Here is a 21,699-nt window from a genome sequence, read left to right on the forward strand (position 1 = left end):
GGGAATCGCAAAACCTCACTCACAAGCTGAGTCCCCTAATTTTAAAAATCCATAACCTTTAACTATTTATTAGATATTTCCACCGTTCTGATCAGTAACAACTTCATCACAGCCGACTGCTCTGGGAACACTGAGAAAAACCCAAGGAACTCCATGGCAGGATGATGGATGAGAGGCTGGCTCTCGCTGCCCGTGGACTCCTGAGCCCTGTCGATGGAGGATCACTCTGGTTTTCCCACATCAAATATCCTCCTTCTCTGACTTTACTGTTCAGACCAATAAAATAGGACAGCTTCAAGGGAAACAAAGTGAACACAGAGTGGGGGGAGACGTCCAGAGGCCGAGAACCACTGTCTGCGCTGTTAAAACACCACGGGCGCCTATGGAAAGCCCACAGGCCACGCAATCAAGATGCAAGCAAAGGGACAACGGGAGTGATGTTGATTTTATTAGTTCTGAAATGTGGTACAGGGCAAAGTACAGTGCCGTCTAACAGATGGCCTTCTCATAAGGGACAGAGCAAAACTGACTCAAAAATAATTAAATAGTGCAATTATTCTCCCACCCTTGGGAGCATGTAGCTGCTCAGTGTTGTGGTCAGATTGTAAATATGAATTTATGGCATAAGACTTTGTGGTCAGATCATTGCTATAAATTCAGGGCTCTATTTGCATACTTTCTCGGTGGTACTCAAAACGGGCACTCTTTAGCTAGGGAAGCAATGCACTTTCCAGACACCTATTTACATTGCTGACTTAGACTAAAAGCAAGCTTTAGAGGGTATTTGTTAATCAAGTCGAGGAGGTGAAAATAGGGGCAGAGGATGTGCCAGTGACAAATGAATATTTTATATCACAGCATTTTCCAAGTTCTGAAGTTGAAAAGGATTTTAAGGGACCGTTCGGTTCATTGTCTCTGTAAATAGATGACAATTTAAAACATCCTTGGAAAGCGTCAGTTTGTCCACTTCTGGAAAATCTGTAGGCAAAGAGCTTTGAAAAGCCATTCTTAGCGGCCCATCTCTGTGTTTAGTTATCTTAGATTAAGATTTCTCAAAAGTTGTCTGTGTTAGTAGCCCCTGGTTAATAGTAAGTATGAGAGGGTATCTTGGTGAAAAACACACCTTTAGATAAGTGACCTGCTAAGGGTAAATTGCCTTCAAGAGACATAAATGATAGTCCTACGATATGTATTTGACTCTGACCAATGTTTGACTCCAAATGGCAAAAGGCTACTGATTCGCAAAACTTCTCAAGATGAATGGCTTTTGTGAGGGTATCATGTAAAAAGATGTTGTGGTCACTGTGAGAAGTACAGAGCACTTATAATATCAGTTGTCTGAGATTCAATCTAATATAGTCTATCTCATGGTCTTCCCCGCCCCCCCCCCGACCCCTCCAATTCAAGAAATTTAGACCAATCAGCAATTTCTATCCTGGGGGAGTCATTCTAAGATCCTAATAGTCACCACCATGGCAAACATCTGCCATGATGCCATAAAAGACACATCTGCTTCCAACCAGGGTACAGGTTTCAAATGTACCCTCTGTGGGAGACAGGCTAGAAGGTGCCACCCCCACCCAATGGTAATCAATCCTGACATTAGCTTCTTGGGTCCTATGCAATCTGTAATATATATATATATATTCCTATAGACACAAGCCTATCAAATCCTTAAGACAACTTGACCCTCCTTCCTTCTGCATTTGAAGACGAAAGAATCAAGCCTGAGTGAACCCTTATGAATAACTGAGAAGTCAAAACACCAACCTACTAAGCATTTTAACCATTAACTGTAACCTCCTAAGCATTTTACCCACTGACATTTGCAAACCAAGGCATGCTCTGCCATAAGATTACAGACACACTGCTTGCTTCAAGGTACTATAGTCTTTTCTTTTTCCTACATGCGTGAATATGTATGCACATACATGGGCATGTGTGTGCACATAGACATTTTAAGAGAAATAAGATTTACCTGCTCCTGGTGTGCGGCCCCGACTCCAATCGCTGTATACAGAACCTCCTTCGTGTGAGGCTACCACTCGATACAGGTATTCTTAAGTGGAAATAAGCAGCAGAAAGATTAAAATATTACTCATATAGACTAGCAGTGGGCTGGCAGGGAGGGAAGAGGCGACAAGTGGGAGACATGTAACATTTAATTTAGAGCACCTCCACATTACCTGTAAAAGGCTGGAGACCACTCTCGTAAACACTCTGCTCTTTTCCCCGGTAAACCAGGATGGAGTCATTTCCCCTGCAGTTAACATCGCTGTCAGTTGATAGGCATCCATCCAGATTGACTCTGACAGCACTGCTGGACACAGATGCCAAGTTAACGACAGCACCCCGTGCAAATTTAACATCCTTCATGCAACCACCGAAACCTAGCAAATAGTAAGGGATTAATATCACATAAAAGGCTTGAGTCATTAATTACCAATCATTTCTGTCCTCTGCAGCACTACGTTTTGATGAGGCATGGGGGTTGCTGTAGATACAATTTTTAAACTTTTGAGTCTCATTTGGGGAGATCCTTTACGCTTCCTTCTGCTTTTTACCAGGCTGAGTTGCCACGAAGAGGTATTACATTTATGTTATCTTGAAAAAATATATAAGGTGATCATTATAATTCAGCTGGATTATATGCAATTGAAAGTATTTATTATACTTCTTTAGGCCCACATTTTTTCATTCTGCTTAGTCTTATGAAATACAATTTAGGCAATTAGACATTATGGTAGAGGGGTAGCCATATGTCCCTCAATTCTGGAAAATTCAGTCACCTATATAAGTCATTGTTTTAGTGCCAAAAATAATATTTGAAGGGGCACAATTATTCAACAAGCTCACTGGGGGAAAATACCCTTTGAGGGTTATTATGCAAGACAGCAGGAGGGAGGATATAGTTTCAAAATACACTGGTATCTGGAGATACTGACATGAATTCTGTTAGAATCATTTTCTGAGTTGTAGAACTAAGTCCTGCTTAAATCAGCCTACAGAGGAGCTATCCCTATGCTCTACCATTTTCACGGAGTTCCATAATATTGACAATACACAATGATCACGGTCTTGTGTTCACATTAGCATGACAGGGAGCAAATCCCCTTCAGGTAATGGCAGCATCCGAGATTTCTCAGAATGCATATTTTACCCAGTTGACTTTAGAACCACCACAGTGCAGCACAGTTCTGGGAAGTTCACCAGGAAATGTGGAAGAAATAGATGAGGAGTTTGCACTGCTCTTTTGTTAGACGACCAGAGGTCATCCAGTCAACCAGGAAGTAGTGGTGGCTTTGGATTACATGCTATTTTATGTAAACAGAGATCCGCTCAATGAGCGTTGGCAGCGCTCTGCGCAGGAAACTGCACACAGTTGTAAAAGAAGAGACAGACTGAGTTGAGATAATGTGCACACACACTCTTTCTGAACAGAATACTGTCAACTTTGAAAGGTCCAAACACAGGTTGAGCTCTTTTCAAGAGTAAAGCACATCAGCAGGAAGAGAAAATAAAACATAATGCAATGCCTAACAGGAAAATAATCTAATAGTAACAACGAGCAAATTGTTCTCTTCAGCATTTATATGATGTCTTATTATGTCTTCTAACACATTAAGTTGCAGCCTATTTCCTTTCAAAATGTCTTTGCTTGTATTCACGTTCCTTTAGGCCCCACTGATCAGTACTGCTCGTCTATCTTGAACACATAAGTTGGGTGAGTTGAAATGAAAGCAATGAAGCTCAATATAAAAGCATATGCTTGAAAATTCAGAAGTTAGGGATTCTGATTTCTTTACCAGCAGCAATTTCCTGACAGCTTGGAGTTCAGTTACCTAACTTCTCCATACTTACATTTTCGTAACAACGAAGTGTGAACAGTGGAAAGGCGGCTTTGGCAAACATCTGAACGTTGTTACAAGAAAAGCTCCATTATTGTGTAAAGGGCACAGAGCCTCAGATTTGCAAGATGGAAAGAGTCTTCCAGAGATAGATGGTGCTGATGGTTGACAGCAATGTAATTATACTTCATGCCACTGAACTGTACACTCAATGGCTAAGATGGTAAATTTTATGTATATTTCACTAATTCTAAAAATTTTTAATAAAAAAAAGAAATGACTTAAAAATTAATTCATGGGGTGAAATTTTAGATTTGGGAAAGGCCACAGAGGTGGTCTTCCTTCATTCTGGAGATAAAGAGAAAGGTCCAGAGAGTCATTGGATACGGTTTCTAAGTATTAATCTTCCTTAGGAAGTAGTACTCTGACCTCAGGCCTTGGAGGTAAAGAATCCTGGGCTCTAGTGTGTGGTCCTCACTCTGCTATCTTAGCGCAGACAAAGTTTTGTCCAATTAAGTCACCATTCTTCCAACTCTGCACCAGAGTAATTTCCACCGGACGTATTCTTCAATTACCTTCAAACTTTGGGAGGGGTGTTAGGACAGGAGGAGGGGAAAGGGCCTGTCTGTGGGAGAAATAGAGATGCCTCCTTTGCTTGCTTTGGAGAATCAAAAATGACTCCCCACCTCAAGGCCCCTGAATAACTAAAAGGTGGTCCAGAAATCCACGCTGATGAATCAGAAAAACAGTAGCCCTTCTGAGAGAGGCAGCCCAACATGGGGGCACTGGCCCATAGGAAGGCTGGCTTCCAGCCTCTACTCCTGCCTTCTCCACACAGGGCTTGGGTCAGAGCATAATCTGTGATCCCATGTGCCACCATCACCCCCACGCTGCAGGTAAGTGATAGTCCCCAGTGGTAGTTCTAAGATAAATGCCCATGATCTGAGGTGACGCATCTTCAGCAAATTAGGTTGCCCAGCATTTCCAAACTACAGAGGAAAGTTAATTTGCATTGATTCAAAGGAAGATTACAATATTAGTGGATATGAAAAAAATAGCTCTAATATGACCACAAAAATAGAGCCTCTGAAAAAAGGTGCTAATTAAGAAGCACAGAACATTTTAAGACCATTTGATAGTGGATTAAAAAAAATACAGTAAGTGCACATGATTAATTTTAATTGCAATTCACTACATACAGGCAGCACCCCCATATGGTGAATATTCTCCTGATCGCTGTATAAAACATGCAGTTACCATATAGATTAGTATCACTCAAAGCATCTGAGTCAGAATCGTAGGGAATAGGGTCATAAAATCTGCATTTTTAATAACCTTTCCAGGAGATTCCAATGTATCTTGAATAGTAATAATAATGACAGCTAATTTTATTGAGTTCTTACTATGTTCCAGTTTCTATACTTCCATATTTTATCAATTGTCTTGAGGACCACTGATAGGCATGATACTGCAATGATAAAAATTTAGTATTACCCATAAATAAAATATCTTTCAGTATCGTAGACTTCGTCACAATACAGATTAAATTATCCCTGTTGGGTTTATGTTGATATGTTAAACTTCTATGATGATCGTCTTATAATTTCAGTTAAAATTTGGCTAAAGCCAAGTCTCTATGCCCATCATAGTAATGGGTTTTTGTGTACTTTTAGAAGTATAATTGCACATACGCAGGGGATTTTTGTCCTAGATGTAAGTAGGATCAAGTAATCTTCCTCATATAAAGGGTTTTCAAGCTCTTTCTAACCTCAAAAACCTGAAAACCAGGAGAAGCTCTTATATGAATGTAATATTTTTAGCTGCTGTTACATCTTAAGTGCCTTGAAAATGTCATTACTGTCTTACACCCCAGATATTCATTAACTCCTTACTAGTACCCTTCTAAAAGTCTCCTTAGAGCTTGCCATATATTTTCTATTCAAAGGCATTTAAATCTTTATGTACTTACCAAATAGGCAAAGACTGCTTTGTGGAAATTTTAACCATTCGCTGTACATAGATTTTGAAATATGTAGAGAACATTTTCTACAGGGGGGCATGCTTCCTCACAACCTAGAAGTTTCTGTGCTTTCCCCAATTCACACAAAAGGAACACTGGCCAATGCCCATAAAAGAAAACACTTGACTCTAATAAGGAGAGTGGCTTTTGACAACCAGGCTGCCCAAGACAGAAAGGCTTGCTCTCTGCTTACTGGCTTCCTTACTGCTTACTGACCTTGGGAAAGTGCCTTTGCCCTTCAGTTTCCTCATCTGTAAAACGGGGATTTAAATGATCATATCAAACACATGGGCTTGGTAGGAAGTGCTGACCCACTTATTCTCATGGAAAGCTTTCAGAACCATGAATTCTGCACACAGAATGCACTCGGCTACTGTCAGCCTTTTTGAATTAATAATTTCTCTGATTATGTTCAAATTCATTATATGAGTTAAATGCTTGCTTTAGTTATAAGTCATGCACTCATGCACTTTTTCTTTCACTCATGGTTATTAATAATAAATGAAATATAGATTTTTTTCACCAGTATGTTTAAAATTCAACTACACCCAGCCTTTCATGTGCTTTGCTAGAGGAGAGCTCCATGGAAATGCAGAGACAATTAGCAGTTATGTCAGAAAAAAATCCCAGTGAATTTAATGCCATTTTCCTTAGCTGTACACACCAACCTAGTTTATGTTTTTCATCTGTGACTACAGATAATGATCAGTATCAGAAAGAACCAGAAAACACATGAGGAAATATATACATAAATTACAATTATATTTGCTGAAGATAAGTTGGGATAAGTATATTGATTATAATAGGTGTAAGGGCACACTCTTAATGGCAACCTATAGGACTATTTGAAGAAATATTCTATGATTTTTCTTTTAGAGCTTCAAAAAAAGGGATGGATAGATATTGCTTCCAGCCTGACTCTGCTGCTATATCTTAAAACACAGAACCACCAAAGCCTGGGAGGACCAGAGCTGTATTTACTTGAGAATTCCTCCAGATGGACTTTACCTTGTTCCAAACTCAGGTGTTTATAAGAGTCCTGCAGCTCCTGTGGGGTTCCTCCCACGTAGACTGGGGAATTCACCATCAGTGGCTGTGCTCTGGACTGTGACACACGTTCCCTCAGTTCATTCATGCTTGCTGCTATGAGGGAATCTTTCTTTTTAATAATCACTTTATTCCACTTTCCATCACAATAAGACATCCCGAGCCGTAGATCCACTTGTGTAAAGGTAAGACTGGTATTGAACCGGAAGCTCAATATTCCACTCTTCAGTTCTATCTGTATTTCACATTAAAAAAGAAAATAGGTATATAAAAAGACTGCAGAATGGCAGTTTGGGAGAGAGCAGAAGGTCAATTTCTTGAAGAAAAGCAACAAATTTCCCTGAAAGCACTCTATAAAAATGTTCCACTTTATTCTAAGCAGGACTGGAGTAACATATAATGGAGTATTTTGCAAGCTTGTAATTGACATGAAGAATGTTGTATTGAGTCAAACAGATTCATACCCAGTAATGATTATACAGTGTAATACAACAGAATGTAGGCAAAAAGTTTTATTTATTTTATTTATGTTTTTTTGCGGGGGGGTGCAACACAGGTAAAAGATAAGTGACTGAATGAAGAGAATAGTTTGAACTATGACTGTATTTTTACTTGAGTTTTTAGAAAATGAGAAAATACTACTTCATATATCAATTTAATTTGGGGGAAAAATATGACAAGACAATAAGAAAATGAAATGTCAAGCCTGATTAAGCTTATTTTAACTGCTTGGTGAACTCAATTTCAAATTTGTAAGATGGATTTTGATTCAATATTTCAGTTTTATTATTCTAAATCTCTAACGAAGGTAATTGCTTCTATGTGTATTCTTTTAGATTAAGGTGTCATTTTCTAATACGAATATATTTTACCCAAATTTTCATGGTAAAGGAAATGCCTCCATATGTTTCCCTTCAAAATGGGTACTTGAAATTATTTTATCTACTATGTTTTTATTTTGTTAGAACTCAAACTAGCAAAAATAAGATACTTAAAAAATTGAGATCAATCATGTCAAATAAGATTAAGCAATTCCAGATAAAAATTAAGACTTGTTCTATATAAATATCATTTTTGTGAAGCACATTGGATAAGCAGTCCTGTGTCTATTCACGCAATAAATATTGAGTTCCCCCACTATGTTCCATGAACCTGCTACTATAAGATCAACACTATTCCCAAGAATCACGTTGTCCAACAGCAGAGGCAAACACCTGGGAGTAATACCATAACCAAGAGAAGAATAAGTACAATGACAACAAAGAAAGCATATACATTTTATTCCCTGGGAACTGGGAAAGGTTTAAATTACAACTTTCGGAAATATGTAAGATCCATGAAGTATCCTTCGACACAGGGGGATCAGCACATTCAATGGCATGGGGACATGTATGAACTCATTAGATTTAGAAAACAAATACTAAATTAGGTAAGATAGAGGATACATATGGTGGAGGGAGGTTAGAAAGAGTCCTGTCAAGTATGTAGAAGCAAGGTTTCAGAGGATTTGAGTGATATGGAAAACATACATCTTTCATCTGTTTGACACCAAAGGTTATATTCTTTCCACTATTATCTTGTGCTGAAAGTTTACCCTTCCAGTCATAGGAAGTTCATACTGGAAATGAAAGCTGCCCTGGAACTGGAGAAATCTATTAGGGAATCACTACAATTGTGAGAAAAATGATGAGAACCATTGAAATACACATAACAGTAGTGAGGTCAGTGAAAACTCAAAGAAGTATTTTAAAAAGCAACTCAGCTTTTAAAGTCTCAGCAAGACCTGACAAATATCTGAATGTGTTAGATGAATAAAAAGTAAGTCAAGGATACCCATGCTCTTTCTTGCTTGGGTATGTTTGACTACCACCACGATATGAAAGCACTAGGAAAGGAAGACCTGATATAATCATTGTCAGTGAGGAATGAGGTCAATTTTAAACATACTGAGTTTGAGATGTCTAAAAACACCCAGAAGAAACATTTTTTGAGGCAGTTGAACATAAAGATCTAGGCCAGTAAAATAGAAAAGGTTCATGAGAAGATAAACAAGATCATCCAGTCAGTGTAAAAGCAGTCAAAAGAAAAGATGAGTGAGTATAGAGTCCTCAGCCAGACCAACACTTTAAGAGGAAGGTAGAGTAGATATAATTCTTTAAGTTGACAATGATCTTTTTGGAGAAACCATAAGGATTTAATAAAAATCAAGAGCAACTAGTATTTTGGAAAGTCAGCAGGGAAGAATATGTTAAGGAAAAAAAAAAGAAGATAGAGGAAGATCAGTTAAGATAAAGATAGAAAATTATCTACTAGACTAGAAAATGCAGGGGTCCCTGGCAACACTAAAACGTTTTGCAGTGGTAGGACTAGGAATCATATGTATAGTAGTTTTGAGGATTGGAGTGTGATATTAAAAAAAGTGGAACTAATCAGAGTAATTACCTTCAATGCAATAGACACTGAAAGGGAGGGAAGTACAAAGGAATAATTTTCAAAGTCAAAGGAAAAAAATTTAAAATAAATGAAGCTCAACCATTTTCTATGTTGAGGGAGAAGAGCCAATGGAGAACCTTGGAACTAACAAAAGGAGGATAATTTCAAGCACAAGCTCTTGCAGGAAAAGGGATAGAATCTAGAATAGAGTTAGAAATACTAACTTTGGTTGGAAACATGGTAATTAAGTATTTGTTCTCCTGGATCAGGAGAGGGTGAAACCAGACTGGACTCATCAAAAAAGCAGGAGGTCGAGAGTTTGGAAGATAAAGGGATTATGTTTCTTTCCATTCTAAGAATGAAACTCTCTGAAGACATTCAGGTTGTGGTGTTTTCCAGGGGTGACATTCTCTTTCTTTCATGTTCCACAACTAATCTGTGAACAAATCCTGTAAACAAGAAATACTGCTGAATGAAGGAATCAGAAGCCTCAAAACTCTGTCTTCATACTTATTTCAATTTTCCTATGGTGATCAGCAAAATGGCTGTTGAGACAGAAAAGCTAGGAAACTAGGCTGATTGACCCAGGGTTATGGCATTGAAGACACAAGTTGAGAGTATTGATGGAAAAATGGTTGAAAAGCTCTATTATGGTATCTGAGGTGGAGAGCAAGTAAATTAAACAGAAAGTGGTCTGATAGCCAATGGCTTCATCATCTTAGTGAACTCAGTAAGAGAGAGCAAGAGCTGAAAGCTTATGAGGATATATTTTGAGATTTAAGATTTTAGCAGTGAAAACTTTCTGAGTTAATCAAGTTCTAGAGGATAGCCATGTATATTGAAGCTACTTAAGATAATGGGAAGAATTCTTATTGAGAGATAATCTGGGAAAAGCCTAAGTCTTCAGATATGGAAGGGTAGAATGTAATTTCTAGGAACGTCTGCTTCCTTTATAGCTATTTTGGAAATACGAAAAGAAAGCCTAGCACACAGCAGATACTCAACATATATTTGTCTAAATGTTTTGATGCTTTAAGATTAATTTCATTAAAGCTTAAAGTTAATATTACTATTCAATATAGTGGAAATGTCTTATATTTCCTAAGTGAATGAATGGAGGAAGATGGAAGGTATAGTAGGATGTGTGACCCTCCAATAGTGGCAAGTGGTCTTTAAGAGGAAAGGCCTAAGGAAAATATCTTTGCATCCTCCCCAGAATTTACACACATATAGATGATTAAAGAATGCTTAGTGAGGGTCACTACAACATGAACTCATTCACAGGTTCACTCATTCTTTCATCCAACAGTGTTTACCAAACCCTTAATAAGCGCAAGAGGTAGGCACCTGTAAAGACAGCCAAAGTCCTGTATTCAGAGAGGTTACATTTCAGTGAGGGAGGCAAACAGTAAATAAGAGGACAAATAAATACTTTAAATAAGCTGAAATTTTAATAAATAATATGAACAGATATATTTCCACTTACCTGGTCAGCAAAATGGATATAATCTAGGAATGTACAAAATCAATGAAGTGAAAATATCTTAGAATCATAAAATCACTAAGACATGTGTTTTATTATCTATTTGCCTAGATATGAGCAATGAGGTTAAAGTGCTCATAATTTTCCCTTGATTCTATGTAAGTTCTTTAGAATAGCTTTTTAAAAAATTAACACTTTAATCACATACTAATTTTTGATAATGGTATCTGCCTGTCTGATGAAAAGCAAGTAAGAGCAATTACACTTGCCCCCTGTAGTTAGATAAATGTATAAAAATTTTCATAGCAGCTTTAGTTGCCATAGTAAAAACATGGAAACAACCAGTATGTCATTGACAGGAAAAGAGACAAATTACATAACCATGAAAATGTGTATCTACATGGAGAACACGAGTGACTCAGAAAAATGTTGAGTACAAGAAAACAATTGCCTAAAGGTAGAGTATGATGTAACTTTTATGAATGTCAAAAACAAGAATTTTTAGGCATTGATACATAGTGTTCAAACTATAACTACATGCCAGGGGAAAATAAACAGAAAATTCTGAGTATATATTAGCTCTAGAGAGATATAGGGAAATGGATTAGGAAAGGGCCTATAAGTAAAAGCAAAAAGTGATATTTTAGTTCTTGGGTTGGGTGGTAGGTTCATGAGTATTCACTGTACATTTATACCTTTATGTATATGTGTATAACATGAAATATTATATATTTATTATAAGAGTACCTGGGTGACTCAGTCAGTTAAGCATTGATTTGACTCAGGTCATGATATCATGGGTCCTGAGATTAAGCCCTGTGCCAGGCTCTGCACTTAGCGGGAAGTCTGATTGAAGATTCTCTGCCTCCGCCCCTTCCCCAACTCATGCACATCCTCTCTCTCTTAAATAAATAAATATTTAAAAAATATATATATATATATGGAAATCAAATGGGATTTTCTTAATTCCTCATAACTACTCTGTTTTGCTAAAATTATAATTACAATTTCCACAGGAACAATGGTCATTTAAAAAAAACTCATGATTCCAAAGCACAAAATGTTTCACAGGATTCTAAAACTAAAAATGACTTAGGGAAGAAAATGAAAACAAAAGTGAATTTCAAAAGAAATCCCAACCTAGCATAATATTAATACATAATATTAACACATAATCCCAATTTTCCTTATTTATTTTAAAGTTATATCTGATATTTTAAAGTAAATTTAACTAAATAAGTTAACATACAGCAAGAAAATCAGGTCCATCTTTGTTGTAAACGAAAAGAAGCAATCCATTCAATTGGTCAGTTCTGAACTTGAAGGAAATCTCAAAATCCATTCCGCCATGAAATATGTATGGATGGAGTTCCAGGAACCCTTTAAAGAAAAGAACATGTGCATTTCAGCATGCGCAAAGCACTACTGCCAGCATCTTAAAGGTGGTACAAAGACTAGGACAGACCCTGCCATCAGGAAAATCTATGCAAAAGAAGACGCAAATCGGTTAAGAAATCTCCCTTGGCAAATTGAACACCAATAAAAAATAAATTTATATAAAATAAAGACAGGAAACCACAAATGTTGGAGAGGATGTGGAGAAAGGAGAACCCTCTTGCACTGTTGGTGGGAATGTGAACTGGTGCAGCCACTCTGGAAAACTGCGTGGAGGTTCCTCAAAGAGTTAAAAATAGACCTGCCCTACGACCCAGCAATTGCACTGTTGGGGATTTACCCCAAATATACAGGTGCAGTGAAATGCCGGGACACCTGCACCCCGATGTTTATAGCAGCAATGTCCACAATAGCCAAACTTTGGAAGGAGCCTCGGTGTCCATCGATAGATAAATGGATAAAGAAGATGTGGGCTATGTATTCAGTGGAGTATTACTCAGCCATTAGAAAGGACAAATACCCACCGTTTGCTTCAATGTGGACAGAACTGAAGAATAAGCATTTCACTTATGCTGAGTGAGATAAGTCAATCGGAGAAGGACAAACATTATATGGTATCATTCATTTGGGGAATATAAAAAATATTGAAAGGGAATAAAAGGGAAAGGAGAGAAAATGAGTGGGAAATATCAGTGAGGGTGGCAGAATATGAGAGTCACCTAACTCTGGGAAAAGAACAAGAGGTAGTGGAAAGGGAGGTGGGCGGGGGGTTGGGGTGACTGGATGATGGGCACTGAGGGGGGCACTTGGCGGGATGAGCAGTGGGTGTTATGCTACATGTTGGCAAATTGAACTCCAATAAAAAGTTTAAAAAAAAAAAAAAAAGAAAATCCCCCTTGGAAATGTATAGAAGAGACAGCATGAACTTGACATACATTTTAAGAGGAAGAAATTTACTCTCTACACCGTGGATATGATTAAGACTAGGACTGTTTTATATCAGTGTTCACAATAACAAATTGCACTGACTAAGAGAAATTCAGAGTAATGACAGTGTTGAGAAAAGAGCAATGGAAAAGTGCACAGACTGGGAGATTATTTAGCTTTCTATTCTGAAGATAGTTTAAGCAACTTAATAATAGTAACCAGCTTAGTTATAAATGTAGGAGGCAGCGGTGGGCTTGTATTTGACGAAGTCCTATCCACGAAGTCACCGGACTCCCTTCCACACCCTCACCCTGGGTGCCTGCCAGGCAGAGACTGTAGCTGGGGAGGTGGGCCAGGGATACTACCTCTTGCCTTTGCAGCAGCCTTTGGAGCAATGGTAGTAATGGTGGTGACATCTTTCAGCTCTCCCTTAATGGCCTATTCATCCCATTATATAGCTGAAATTCTACTCTTGAGAATACTGTCCGTCTATATAATAGGATAAGTAGATATTTGTGTATTAACCTGGTAAATAAAATGCTTTTGAAACATCTTTCCGAATAAAAGTACATTCTAAGTAAAACAACTGACTAATAAAAGATATTTTTGACACTACCACAAGTAAACCAAGAACTGCCGTGGGCTAGCAGAGGTCTGGCACACGAATACAGGTTTGTAAGTCTTACAACTTATATTACACATTCAGACTTTGAGAATGTATTTATGCATATCATGGCATCACTAGTATTTCTGTGATACTAGGGTCAAATGGGGTCAAAGTAGTTGGACAGGGGAGATTAAATTGTGCAAAGGTTAGAGCATCCATGTTAAGCAACCACTGGTGCCTACTTTAGAAGCTTACCTGTTCCCAGGAACTGGGCTCCATCTTGTAATGAAGTGGGGCATCCCTCCCAGCTGTTATACACGTTGACTTGCTCTTCAGCGCTCTGCCAAACCAGAGGCTCCCAAATAGCAAAGGGATTATACTTCTTCATAAAATACATATCCTTGACACAGCCCACAAAACCCTTTTGGATTATGTCTGTAGGAGTTGACAGATATCAAGAAATGTGTATTTTGGGAAAAAAATGCAAGCAATTAATTTTATGAGCCATTAAAATAAAAGAAGTAGGCAAGAGCTCTCACTACCTATTTACTGCAAACCTCCTGATGATTCACGTAAACACCACGCTGTCACCTACGCTACGTGGTAACAATCATAATGTTTAGCCTTGGTTCGGACCCATCATATATGCAGAAACAGATGTTTATGCAAAAAATTTGTGTTTATAGTAGTAGCCAGAGTACTGCCTTCTGAACTAATGAGATTTCATCTAGTCTTAAAAATAAAAGTGTGGTAAAAAGTTTTAAAAGACTTGAAGGAAGTATTTCTATTAGATCTATTAGTTTGTAGTTTAGTTTCTTCATCGTGATGAACCAGTCTGCTAAACACAGAAGTCAATAATTCGATTTCATATTTAGGAATTAATGTAATGTTGACCTTAATTTTAGGATACTCTAGACCGGGCAGATGCGGGGTTTATGAATATAGCAAACAGGGTGGTAATAGAGGGTTGGAAAGGAAAGTGGGCAAATGAGAAAATTAGAGAAACAGAAACATTTCGTACAGCACTGTCCCTATGGATCAATGCAAAGCTTAGCTCTCAGCTTTGGAGTGTATGATTGGACTCTAGGGAAGGTATTTACCAGCAATCAAAGTTCTACAAAGCAATTCATATGCACAATATAAGATTATTTATTTATACTGAAGATGTGTCCTCTACAGGAAGGGTGCTTGGTATCAGGGTATGCTCCCCTCCTGGTGCATGGATGTAGCCAAGAAGTATGCTTGATGGATAAGGAACTAGGACAAAGGTTCGAGAGCTCTCCCTCTGTGTGTGTGTGTGTGTCTGTGTGTGTGTGTCTGTGTGTGTGTGAATATTTTCAAGGGACTTTTCTGTCTAAAGTAGTCCAATGAAACCCTCTCTACTCGAGAGATATTTCTCAGGAGGTAACTATATTCAGTCTTGGGTATTTAAATATATCCCTCTCCAAGTTTCACTGAAAACATGTTATTCCTTTTGATCTTCATCAGGATTCCCTAAAGACCACCATGCATGCACAATTTATACTTATCTAGGTTCTAGCTCATTTGTAATATTTATGTAGTTATATTTTACTTCCTGGGAGAGATTGGGAAGACCTTATGCCCTTCAAAGAGGACATGGGAAAACAACCCTAAAATCTTAGCGATGTATTTGGAAAGGTGACTTTTTTCTGCCTAAGGTTCACTTCATCCATGTTAGTTCTTATTGATTTCACTTTGAATCAGTTTCTGTTCTCTTGTTCTAAAAACATAGGAATTATTTTGTCTCAGTCTCAATTATAGTACTTATGGCATTTGCTCGGCACTATATGCCCTCTATTATATATCCTCTATTGTGGCAAAGACCACATTTTACTCATCTATGGGCTCCTAGGGACTGGTTCAGTGCTGATCACATGCTCAGGACTCAGGGAATGCTCTTTAGCCTATTTAGAATATAAATCAAGCCCATAGTTTCGCATTTCTGTGTTGCTTCAAGTTTAAAATCTTAGAAAAATTGATAAATAATCCTAAAATAAGATACCTTGGACTGAAATTAGTATCATTCATTTCAGCAAAAGTTTATTAAACTTGTTTCATGTATCAAGGGATGGCACCAAGAATTTAAATGCAAGTAATACACAGTTCCTTTAGAAAAGAAGAGACCTAAGCGACATTTTTGATATAGGAAATACAGCATGAGATAGAATATAACACTATTATTCATATTTTAAAATAATGTTTTCATACTTGATTGCGTTGTACATTTTGATGATAACATACAAATCTTCTACCCTCCAGCAAACTCACCGGGATCCTTCCTGAGGATGGTGTAACCCTGTGGAAGTCCTCCCACAAACACTCCCGTGTTCCCTCCAATGATAGTGCTTCCATTCTGGGTGGCCGAAGAACCTATGGAAAAGGAGATGAGAATTCCAACTTCACCAGGATAATCTGGGTTCTACTAATTTAACAAATGATTAAACCCTTCATTGATCTTCTGGACACCACACTTTCTTGGTTCTCTTTTTTGTTATCATTCTTCAATGGTTCTTCCTCATGGCCCTAACATTTTGATGTTGGAAGGATCAGCCCTTCTCCCCTCTCAGATCTCCTTCTTTCTCCACATACACAGATGTCCTAAGTCCTCTAGAAGGATGACCTAGAGTAGAGGGCTAGGGCACCTTGCAAATGACTAGGCCCAAGACCAGAAGAGGCCTGTGTCCCTGGCTATACTGTATAACAATGAAAATCTCATGTTAAGATTTCTAACATTTCTAACTCCATCTTTTCTTGGGAGGAGGGGGATTTTCTTTTTTTTTTCTCAGAGCCCAAACCACTCTAATTAGCCCTCCTTATATCTGGTAAGTAGGTGTTAAATGCCATCCTTAGCTGACAATCCCCAATATATATCCTTAATCTGGAAATCTTCCCTGAACTAAGAGTTGTATCCAAAAACCTACTGATATTTCCACTTGGATGCCTCACAGATGCTAAGACTGAAGGCATTCACATGAACATCTCTCTCCATATCAGTTTCTCCCATGATCCTGCCAACCTTATTTATGGCAGCTGCATTCTTTCAGTTGCCCAGGCCCCAAACTTAGCAGTCATGTTCTACATTAGGGATTAGCAAACTCTTTCTGTAAAGGGCCAAGTAGTACATATTCTAGGCTCTGTAGACCATGCAGCTTGAAATGGCCACAGACAACAATGTATAACGAATGCATATAGTTGTACTCCAATAAAACTATAAAAACAGTGATGAGCTAGATATGGCCCATGGGTAGTTTGCCAACCCCTGTTCCACCTGAATCAAATCCTTTTAATTTAACATTTATAATATATCCAGATTTCTTATGATATCCACAATTTTACCTCCCTGGTTCAAGAAATCATTTTTTTTTCTTGCCTGAATTATTTTATAATTATTAAAGAAGTTTATTAACTGTTCTCTGTGTTTCTACCCTTGTTCCCTTTAAAAATCATTTGAAAAGAGCAGCTAGAGTGTTCCTTTTATTTTTTTATTTTTTAAGTTTTTTTTTTTTTTTTAATTTATTCATTCATGAGAATACACAGAGAGGAGAGAGAGGCAGAGACACAGGCAGAGGGAGAAGCAGGCTCCATGAAGGGAGCCCAACGTGGGACTCGATCCCGGGACTCCAGGATCACGCCCTGGGGCCAAAGGCGGTGCCAAACTGCTGAGCTACCCGGGCTGCCCTAGAGTGTTCCTTTTAAAGACAGAAGTCATATCATGCCACCCCTTTCTCAAAATTCTCCAATGGGTTCCCTTTTTCCAAGGAAAAGCCCACAAGGCCCTATGTAATACAGCCCTAAAAGCCTCTGATTTCAACCTATTACTAGTCCCTTCACTCACTCTTTCCCACACTGGCCTCCTTGTTGGTCCTTCACATGTCATATATATGTTCCCACCTCAGGACCCTACCACCAACTATTCCCTTGTATTGAAACAGTCTTCTCCTGGTTATTCTCCTGGCTTAACCACCTACTTGCTTTAGGTCGCTGTTCAAATGTCACTTTATCAAAGAGGCCTTTTCTAACAGCCTTTATGAAACAAAAACCTTCCCTTCCCAATACACACAAACACACACAATTTCTTCTTTTTTTGCTTTATTATTTTCAGAATATACTACTATCTGATACTGTTCAATATTTATTTTTTCTGTCTCCTGCCTCTCTCCCATCTAAAATGTAAATTTCCCTCTCCGTATGCATAGCTTCTAGAGCAATACCTGGCATACAGTAGGTGCTCATTCAATTATGTATTTCCTGAATACATTAATAAAAGCCTGCATCATCATACAGGTACTGTAACTGTTTTATAATTATATAAGGACAGTAGAGAGGGTAGGATGGAAAGAATACTAAATTTGAACTTCAAAGACAGGAGAAGTGTTCCAAGAACACTTTCTACCAAGTGTGTAAATTGGGAAAAGTTATTTACCTTGCCTGAGACGCAGGCTCATCATTTCTAAAATGCATATAATAATTGCTTTACTTTATTTGTCTTCTGCAGGTCAAAAATAACACCAGAGAATATCAGTAAAAGCCCTTGCAAATTGTAAAGAATTGTGAAAGACAAAGTTGTTATGGATGACTTTGCTGTTATTTTTGCTTTACTGAAACGGTGCATAATGAGAAAATGGTTCCCAGCCTTCATCATTTTAGGAGCTCTCCAAAGGCAAATTCAATAGCGATACAGATGCAATTGAGAGGAGATAAAGGTGAAAGAAAAAATGTAGAAATATAAACAACAGAAAAGTATGGCAACATCAGCATATCAGCATATATCATGTTCTTACCTGTGTACTGCCCATCAAGTGTGATTTGGCCAAAAGCCTGATGCCTAATAGCTATTATTTCATGCCATTTGCCATCACTGTATTGTTTCCCACCATCATTGGTTGTAGTTACTTCCATTGAAGACCCCTTAGGGGAATGAATAAATGAATGAATGAATGAATATTTATGTTTATTAACTCACTGGCATATAATTCTATATTTGCTAAAAACCAATTTATAACTTTTGACATGATCATGATGGAAGCATGCATAAGTTTCAAACAGAACTCAAAATTAAAGTTGATGCCTAATATCATTCTGGCATTTCTGTGATGTCCTTTTGTAAACACCACAGTGCTCAAACCTGAAAAGATCTTCTCTTTGGAATATAAAAAAAAAAAAAAATCTCTTACAAGTACACCTGCATTTTGAGCACTTATATTCAATCAGAAAGGTAATGAATTTTCTATTCTAAAATTTTAGCTCTTAAAATTTTGGCAGAAATGTGAAATAAAAATTTAAAACTAATAAAATACCATTGAATCCAGATTGTTCTAAAGTCTGGCAACTTAGTTCCTCTTACCTTCCCTACACTGCTATTAAACAGAAGGTGTGAGATTCATACTAAAAATTATCCGGTTATTAATATATTGAACATAAGTATTACAGTTAAACTTTGTACTCAATGCTCTGTAGTCTGAAATCTAGCATTTATATTTGCATCTGAGGTCATAGCATTGTAGTTAAAAATGAGTTCCTAAAAATTTAAAGGTAGGAAATGGCAGACATCAAGAACAGAGATTAGCAGAAAGGAGGTGAGTTTGAGGAAACAGAAAAAGAGAAGTAGAAGAGAACCCTTCCATCCGGTACTTTCTAGTCAAGTGAACACTTTTTTTAGCATATCATATTTAGCAAAATATTACCCTTTGTAGTGTTAGTGAGCAAATATGACTAAGTAGAAGATATTTCAACTTTGTCACCATCAGTTACTACTACTACTACTATTAAAGACAAAAACCACCAGAAAATTGCTCTACACCTTCTAAATGAAAATAGATTTCTTTTTCAATAAAGCTGATTTTCTTAGCAATAATGAACTTCAATCCAGTAAAAAATTTTAAAAAACAAAATAAGATTGGGTAAAAAATATTACAAAATATTTTTTCATTTGTTGGAGTGTCTCGCCGAATTCCCATAATTTTGGAATACCATTTTTCAGAAAGAGAAAAGTGATAGTTACTTGACGTAATCGAAGATTTGTATCACCAAAAGGGCAACGTGAGTCATACCCTCTTAAGCAAAACATTTCTGTTTATGTTTCCCTAAAATAGCTTCGGCAATGTAACATGTCCATTCTACACATTTAATTGGCTCCTGTCAGGCCTCATACAGAGCATGGCGACATGTATGACATATAGAAATTCATATTACCAAAAAAGAGCTTTCAATTTCCCATGAGGATGGGTGGGTTGCTTCTCATGTGGACAATAGCCCAACTTTTATAGACAACTCGATCAGCTAGAAAGATGACCATTTGGTACATCCATTTTCTAGTCCTTGAATTTTTTAGGTTGACTTTCTTTGTATCTCTTTCCTCTACATACTCTTTTATTTTCTTCAACCCTATTTCAACATTTTAATATTTTACAAACACACATTTCATTATCGTAGTTTAATAATTAAAACCAGAACTGGTGTCGTGCCCAATTAATGTGCCCTGGTAGCATGCCCATTAGTTTTTCCATTAGTGAATTCAACAATACTAATGGGATTACTAGCATGGGATGCTAATTGGGCGTGACATAAGAAACTGGCTTACTTCTTAGCATACCCTTGCTAATGATGAAATTAATGAGCATTTTATTAAATGCTGTCTCATCAAAGTGTACTTAGTTAGCGTTAAAATTGTTACAAACGATGCTGCATTCTAAAGATCAGGTGTCTGAGTAAGTGGTTCTTCATATTATGTTTGGCAACAATTTGAAGCATTAATAGTTCTCTCCATCAGAAATCACATTTATTGGAGACAAATTCAAGTACATAACATAGAGCCTCAGGATGCCAAATTTGCTTTATACTTGGAAGAACTTAGCATATTATTCTTTGATGATCATTCGAAAATTATGTTCCCCCACCAATGTGAAGAGAATAATTCTGCGATCAATTCTAGTGTCATAGCATACAGTCTGTTCTTTCCATTTGGAAAATACCAGACATGTTAAATAAATGCCATTCAGAATTGTTTTAAAGCTTTCATTTTTGCAGCTCATTTTTGTTGTGTGAGTTTCTTCTTAATGTCACTGAACATAAAACTTTTAAATGATAACCACAAGGCATTATTGGTCAATAAAATATCATCTGACCAAGCATATCCAAATTGGAATTAATCAAATAAAGAATGGGAGATGATGAATAATTCCTAGAGACAACAAAAAATACAATTAAAAATCGGAAGACTTTTTATTTACTGTGACTCTTAACAATAATTTCAAGTGTTCAGTTCACATATCCAATTTTAAATATTGTGAAGAATCTTTCCCCCTTCCCCAAATACTTATTCACAGAATGCATTCAATCACTGGAAGGGAAATCAAATAAGTTTTCATACCTATTGCCTCTATGTAGGATTACATTGTCATATAAGAAATTCATTACTTAGTTTATTAACATATTTTCAAAAATGTACACAATGACTTCAAGTTATTTTGAAGTGCTGTGCTAGGTAGTAGTGACTTTAAATATCTATAAAATGCTCTTACCACGATGCAAATTTAACTATTTTGAATGAATTGAGGACAGTAATTTTAAAATCATCATCAGTAAAAGTCAGTTTTTTTCTTTCTTTTCTTTTCTTTTCTTTTCTTTTCTTTTCTTTTCTTTTCTTTTTTTCTAAGATTTTATTTATTTGTTAGAGAGAGTACACAGAGGGAGAGTGAAAGGGAGAAGGAGATTCCCCGTTGAGCAGGGAGCCCAAACATAGGACTTGATCCCAGGACCCTGGGATCATGACCTGAGCCAAAGGCAGGCACTTAACCAACTGAGCCACCCAGGCGCCCCTAAACGTCAATTTCCAACAAACTGAGAAATTAAAACAAATAAGAACTAAATTGTCAAATAATCATTAAAGAGCTGGAAATTTTATCTTAGAAAATGGGTA

General features: G+C 37.2%; 1 protein-coding gene across 1 annotated transcript in view; it reads right to left on the reverse strand.

Moving 5' to 3' along the window:
* The window catches only part of USH2A (usherin), a 702,892-nt gene that overhangs the window by 416,349 nt on the left and 264,844 nt on the right, over nt 1–21,699 (reverse strand). Inside the window, 7 exon segments of the mRNA XM_038586435.1 lie at nt 1,979–2,059; nt 2,187–2,390; nt 6,877–7,150; nt 12,081–12,211; nt 14,016–14,195; nt 16,050–16,151; nt 18,563–18,689. Of these exon segments, the coding sequence (XP_038442363.1) occupies nt 1,979–2,059; nt 2,187–2,390; nt 6,877–7,150; nt 12,081–12,211; nt 14,016–14,195; nt 16,050–16,151; nt 18,563–18,689 (1,099 nt within the window).

Source organism: Canis lupus, chromosome 38 (assembly GCF_011100685.1).
Source record: "Canis lupus familiaris isolate Mischka breed German Shepherd chromosome 38, alternate assembly UU_Cfam_GSD_1.0, whole genome shotgun sequence".
NCBI lineage: Eukaryota > Metazoa > Chordata > Mammalia > Carnivora > Canidae > Canis > Canis lupus.